The sequence below is a fragment of the Erpetoichthys calabaricus genome, chromosome 3 (assembly GCF_900747795.2).
Source record: "Erpetoichthys calabaricus chromosome 3, fErpCal1.3, whole genome shotgun sequence".
Classification (NCBI taxonomy): Eukaryota; Metazoa; Chordata; class Cladistia; order Polypteriformes; family Polypteridae; genus Erpetoichthys; species Erpetoichthys calabaricus.
The window spans coordinates 38,139,014-38,145,739 of record NC_041396.2 but is presented as its reverse complement, the minus strand read 5'-3'; the positions used below and the strand labels follow the sequence as shown (position 1 = coordinate 38,145,739).

The following is a 6,726-nucleotide window of genomic DNA, read 5'->3' as shown; positions in this document are numbered from 1 at the left end:
TAACCAGGGTGCAAAACGAGTTGCAAGTGGACGTGATAAGGCAGTAGTCTGGATGGAATCTGCTTTAGGGATTTGGATTGAAGAGTGATGGAAGAAGTACAACGACGGTGCTACACAGTCGCCTGAAGAGGCTCCTTTAGAAGAGCTGTAACGCTATCCTTTGTAGTGCAGTAAAATTAAACTCATCGTTATCGGACAAGTCGTCATGTCATTGTTGGTGAGTAACCATAATTAATTATTTACGTACAGTACTTATTACATGTACATAGTTTAGTGTCACTGTACACACATTTTACTGTATACAATTTTTCTTGCATTGTACGTATTTATTGCTGGTGGCCTGTCTGTCGTAATGGCTGTAACATATGTGATATCATATGTGATATGTGAGACGCTCGATATCTTTAAAATAATATTTAGGTTTTACTGTATGTAAACTGTGTTTACATACATAATTTCAACAAATCTTACCTAATATCTAAGAGAATACAAAGGGTTTATGCTGTATAATTGTGCGTGAAATGTTTATAATAGTGTGGGAGAGTTTATAAGGGCTTAAAATATATAAAAATAACCATATAAACATATGGTTTCTACTTCGCGGATTTTCTTATTTCGCGGGTGGCTCTGGAACGCAACCCCCGTGATGGAGGAGGGATTACTGTACTGCCATTTGGTGCGATTCCCTGAGGGTGATCCTGCTCGTAGTGAGGATCCGAGTGGTTGGAGCAGGCCAAGGGAATGCCCACGTAACACCTGGCTGTGGCAGATAGAGAGTCATATCTGCCTGGGGGTGGGTGTGGGGTTGCCAACCAGGATCCTGAGCTGTTTTGTTGTGCGGCAATGCGCTGTACCAGTGTATGCTCCCCAACCTAACCTGACATGACAACCCTTTCAGGGCCTGCTACAGAGAAGACTCCCCACTGCCTGATGCTGCCATCAACATGCTTCACCGTGGGGATGATGTGTTTTTGATAATGTGCAGCATTCAAACATGGTGTTATGTCTGATATCTAAAATTTCAATGTTGGTCTCATCAGACCATAGAACCTTCTTCTGACTTCATAGTCTCCCATGAGCTCACTTGCAAGCTCTAGCCGAGATGTCATGTGCTTTTACTTGTGGCTTTCTCTTTACCACTTGGCCAACAATTATTGCTTGCATAGTCTTTCCAGCGTCACCATGTCTAGCTTGTAAACACTTTCAGAGTTCTCATAGGTCTCTCAGTGGCCACTTACCTCCTTCTTGCATAATCAATTGGTTTTTGTGGATGACCTGCTCTTGGCAGATTTACTTCCCTGTTATTCTCTTTCCATTTCTTAATCATTGATTTAACTGAACTCCAAGGAATATTCAATGACTTTGATCCTTTCTTGTTTTCATCCCGTGGAGTGTCCTTTTCACTGAGTTGCTTGAAGTGTTCTTTTGTCTTCATTGGGCCACCATACTGACTCCCTGCCAGTTGGACCGTCCACCAAAACTGAACTGAGTTGAAATTCCAGACAGGTGATCTCCATTGAACTAATTCTGGAACTTCTAAAACCAGCTGGCTGTACCATTGATGGTTTAGATGTATCGTACTAAAGAAGGTGAACACTTATGTGTTATTTTGTTAAAATTATTTTGTGTTTTATATATGTATATGAATTTAGACTATTTTATACAGATCTGTTTTCACTTTGACATTAAAGAGCCTTTTTTTCTGTTGATCAAAAAAGCTAAATTAAATTCAAAGTCGTATAACTATAAAAAGAAAAAACTTCCAAGGGGGTGAATACTTTTGGGCACTTCTTATGTGTAAAACGTCTGCGCGTGGAAGTGTGTGTCTCTGTCTGGCCCGGAAGTGAGAGATGGGAGTCGGGGTAGGGGCTCCACCGCCGAGGTAACAGAAAACTAAACGTCTAAGTGTGGGAGTGTGTGTCTGTCTGTCTGTCTGGACCAGAGATGCGAGGCTACTACAGCATGAAGCTCAGAGAGCCGGCAAGGCGGCTCCAAGTTAACGAGTTGGAAGAAGAAAACGATTCAGTTGCCAAAGTAAAACCGCTGAGAAAAGAGAGAAACTCTTACGCAAGCGAGGCGAGCACATCGCCAAAACGAAACCTCTGAAGAAAGACAAAGTCATTTAGCCGCTAATGCACAAGCGAGGCAAGCACGTCGGCAAACCAAAACCTCCTAGGAGAGAGACACCCAGAATAGTTCCTTTTAATTACCTGACAGCTCTACTTTTCAGTTTTTTTCCTGACGACTTCAATAGTTTCTAGGACCCCGGGCTTTTTATAGCATGGACTTACACAGCTAGTTTTATATAAAAGTCTGTTTGCTCGATTGAAGCTGAGCTGTCTCTGTCACTCGAGCTCCATCAAACATAACCTAACAATCTACCCTCTTTCAAAAGAAGTCTCTCGTTGTTACCATAAACAACATGCAGCAAAGCCTGCCCGCCATTTTTACACCTGACCCTGAGCACGTAGCGACGTGAATGCCTTAGTTAACATTTTTTTTCCATTTCAACTGCCCAAGTGCAGTATTTCCTTGTTTTTTTTCCCTACCACCTGTTCACATAACACTGGCAAGGAGTGGCAAAAACAAAGTAAAAGAAACTCCCCCTGGTAGAAATGACAATGACAAAAATAAACAAAAGAAAAAACAAAAAGGAGTGCCTAGACTATTTGTAACAAATAAGACAATGAAAAAATAAAACCGTTTTGAGCAGCTGGCATTACCAATCTTTGCCAGCATGCAACATCCAAGGACAAGGAGCCTGCACAGAGGAAGCCATTTTCACAGACCATGTGTTGCACTTGTGGCGTTAAGGTTAAGGACACCTACTGGAGCAGATGGTGAAACTGCTAAAAGTACAGATGCCATTTTTGAGCTGATTAATATTTGCTAATATTCTGGCAGAGAGTAAACTGAAAGACACGTGTGTGAGCGTGTGTGGGATGGCTTAAATAATTAGAGCTCAGAGGAACACTCTGGAACTGTACATTCATTTTTATTTCTTGACAAAATGTGTTTATATAGATTAAAAAAGTAAAGTGCCTTTTTTTTTTTTAAAATGGAACACCAACAGTCACACCAGAGACAAGATTGCCATCAGCCGAAACAGAGGTCAGAAACATATCATGAAAAATACATCCAGCAGGGGGCGATGTTCTCTAAGAAAATACAGGGTGCTGCCTTTTACTAATGTAGAGAAGACCTTCCCCTCTTCAAATACACTGTGCTGGACTGGAACGAGAAACACAACAATAACAGTAGAAACACTCTTAAAATGCAGTAAAAACCATTTTGTAAAAAGAAAAAAAAAATGACTGCAGCCACACAAATTCTCTGATTGAACCTACTGAACACAATTCAGTTTCACAGAGAACTGAGGAAATACCTTGTCAGGCTAGTCTGCTATTTTCTCCCCAGCAGAAAGTGACTCTTAGCATGACAGAGCCATACTTTGTCCAAAGAGACCTGAAGGGAACCTTTTTGTCATGTCAGCATAACAAAGATGGCACATTGGTCACAAACAGCTGCACTTTAGCATTCCAGCTACACTGAGCCCTATGCTGTCTTGACAACTAGGAAGAGCCAAGCTCTGATATGCCAGCTGGAAAGAGTGGAACCTGTTAAGCCAGACGGAATAAGGCGGACTTGGCATGCCACCGAGACAATTCCATACATTGATATGATTGCCAGAAGGATCTCTCCAAATAGGTGGTGCCATGGTACAGTACCCGTCCTTGACAGAACTCTACCAGTCAAATGAGACAGAAAAAGCCTGCTTAGTATGCCAAAGAGAGACAGACACAACCCCACAGAGCCAAACCATCTGGTGGCACAAGAGCTGCAACCTGGCATACCAGTGATACGGTACATCTGCATAACAGACAGACATCACTTATCCCGCAGCATGCTAATAAGGCTGTGACATATTTCAACATGGCACTGACATAGGACTGTCCCCCTCTTTTAAAAATAGAACAATGTAACATATACAATCATACCCTGGCATAGCCATGTGACTGAGCCCCTTGTTTCTGGGAGCCTGCAGAGAGGATCCAGAAATCTGGCATACTTCTTGGATTCAGGCTCTTAATCAACTGAGCTGCAGGAGGAACTCGAGAGACTATAAAACAAATACAATGGTATTTAATTATTCCTACTTGCGACCATCTGAGGCCAGCTTAATCTTTTCATGCTACAAACTGAGCAGAGCAACAGCACTGGACAAGTAAACTGCTATGTGTCAATGTGTCCCTCTAGTGGTCTAAGTCCAGAATGGCAGACACCGGCTCTTTTGGGCCAGTAATCTATCCTCCTTTTCTGGAATGAATGCAATGTTGACCACCAAAGTTAGGAACCACACCGTACACTTGAGTTTAGAAATTTTAAGAAGAGAATAACTAACGGCAATTCGGCTCACTTACTTGATCATGGATTCCATGCTAACAATTACAGATCTGTCTTGGAAATAATGATTTTGCCTAACTTATCCTATCCAGCCTGCTATCTGTCTTAACATGGAGTTGGTGTTTGTGAAATATGCATGTGGTAAGTTTGTCAGCAGCAGCAGGCGGGAGCGTCAAGCCTGTTGGCAGCATGATGGCTGCTGGCTAAAGAAGACCAATGAGGGAGGGCAGGGTCACATTTCTAGAGTAAAGCTATCCCATGCATTAACTCATACAGTAAGTAAAAAGTTCTGCCCCAGGAATTTCTGCCAGAAGATGCTTGCCTCCCCACTGCTTCGCACTTCTCCATTCACACACAAAAAACATAACTTTAAAAGAAATGAATTTGCTGCTCTGAGGCTGATAACAAGATCATCAGTCACTGTTATGGCATTCACCTCGGCCCAAACCCGTAATGATGCACACCGCTCTGTAACCATTCTTATAAACCGATTCAGATTGTAATCAATAAATTAATCAATAAATAGAATTAAAAAGAAAAAAAAAACAGTGTCACACATACACTCAGCAGTTATCAGAAGAGGCGAAATTAAAAAAAAAAATAACGCCTGCCTCTTTCCAGTAACCTACAACTGACATCTTCTTCCCAGGCCTCTAGCCGGTCAAAAGCCTCAAAGTTCCAAAATCCAAAGCTTCAAAAAGCAGCCATACAAACTGAAGCATCTAAGAATTTTCTATACCCCCATCCCCAAAGGTTTTTAGCCATCTTCTTCTAACCAGGGCTACACTAGATACCCCAAGATGCCATGCTATGCATGAGTAAGGAGAGCCTTATATAGCAAAATGAAATGTAAAGATATTCAAAATGACAGAATTATGAAAATATTAAAGTTCCTTTCCTTGAGGAGCTATCACAGCTAGCCCACAGTAGGCTGACGTGTAATCTTATGCTGTTCCTCTTTTCTCTCACCACATATGCAGTCAGTAGCCTACTTATTATCTCTTGTTCCTTCTAAATCTTCTGTAACTTTTCTGTTTTTTTGCTCTGTTCAGCACCCAAATTGTCTACTACCTTCCGGATTCTTCTTCACACCTATGTCCTATTGCACTCCCACACATCTGATGAAGATATTCCCACCCTCTGCTAACCTGGCAAAATTTCAGGAAGCATGGGTCAGATTATGGAGGCGACAAGTAAAACAAAGAAACAAAATGACTCGATGGCCTGATGATTAGTGACTTAAGAAAAAAGAATCAGGCTGTCGCCGTCCATCCTGAAGAACTGTGGAACGTCTTCTGTTGCCTTTGTATGCAAAACATGAGAATGAGCCAGTGGTCAACTGGACATTGATCAGCCCACCACCATTCACAGGTGATATTCAGCTTGGCAGGAGCCAGTTTTCAAGCACATAAGATATGCTGTCCCAGTGCTTCCACAGGAAGACAAGGAAGAGAGCTAGGAAGATACTGCTAAACACCCTGAGCCGAGTCTTCATGAGTGGTGTGATGAAATTGGCCAGCGTTGATACAAAGACCAGAAGGACAGCCATCAGAGCCAGAATGACATTGATGAATTTGCCCAGCAGTGCTCGAGCATTGGCATTCTCAACTCCTTCCAACTGGACAACCTGCTGTTGCTGTTGCTGAAGCTCAAGCTTGGTGATGCGAGTCAAACACGACTCCACAGCTTCCTGGAAAGGCAAAATCGGCAGAAGATTATAGGCCATCCTCGCTACCTAAAATAATTACACATGTCAAATTAGCAAAAGTAAATAAATTAATGTATTTTTTCCAATAATTGAAGAATATTGCCACCTGATGACTGACCTCTCCCAGACGTTCGGCTGTATTAATTTGATTTTTACATTTATAATGTGCTTGTAAGTCCTTTTATATCTGCAGTAATCATATATGATCCTTTAACCTCCTTAGCATTAGACCTGAGCATCACTCACGCTGTAAAATGTGTTAAATACGCTAGTCTCGGTATAGACATGCCTCATGTAAGACCCAAGATTTACTCAGTCTGCAAAAACGGCAACAGCTTTAGTGTCGAACATTACTCGGGAAACGGTATAGGTGTGTCTTGTGTAAGCATCAGACCCGAGCACCACTTGGGGAACGATGTAGATGCGTTTTCTCCCAGCCTCATAATGGCGTCTCGCAAGAAACACCTCTCATCAGCAGTGATGATGAGGTGAATCTGTCTTCAGGTAGTGAAATTGAAATGGACAGTGAAACCAAAAGTGATTCTGATTAATCACTTGCGTCACTCACACATGTACAAGTGTGCTGTTCATATTATTATTATTATTACTAGGGG

At 42.0% G+C, this 6,726-nt stretch overlaps 1 protein-coding gene across 4 annotated transcripts in view; it reads right to left on the bottom strand.

Moving 5' to 3' along the window:
* Positions 1–2,979: 2,979 nt before the first annotated feature.
* tmcc2 (transmembrane and coiled-coil domain family 2) overlaps positions 2,980–6,726 on the bottom strand; it is a 97,403-nt gene continuing 93,656 nt past the window's right edge. For all 4 annotated transcript variants that reach the window (XM_028796626.2, XM_051924814.1, XM_028796627.2 and 1 more), the window contains one exon: positions 2,980–6,094. In XM_028796626.2, coding sequence (XP_028652459.1) covers positions 5,783–6,094 — 312 coding nt within the window. In that variant the 3' untranslated portion in view covers positions 2,980–5,782. The remainder of the gene's footprint in view (positions 6,095–6,726) is intronic.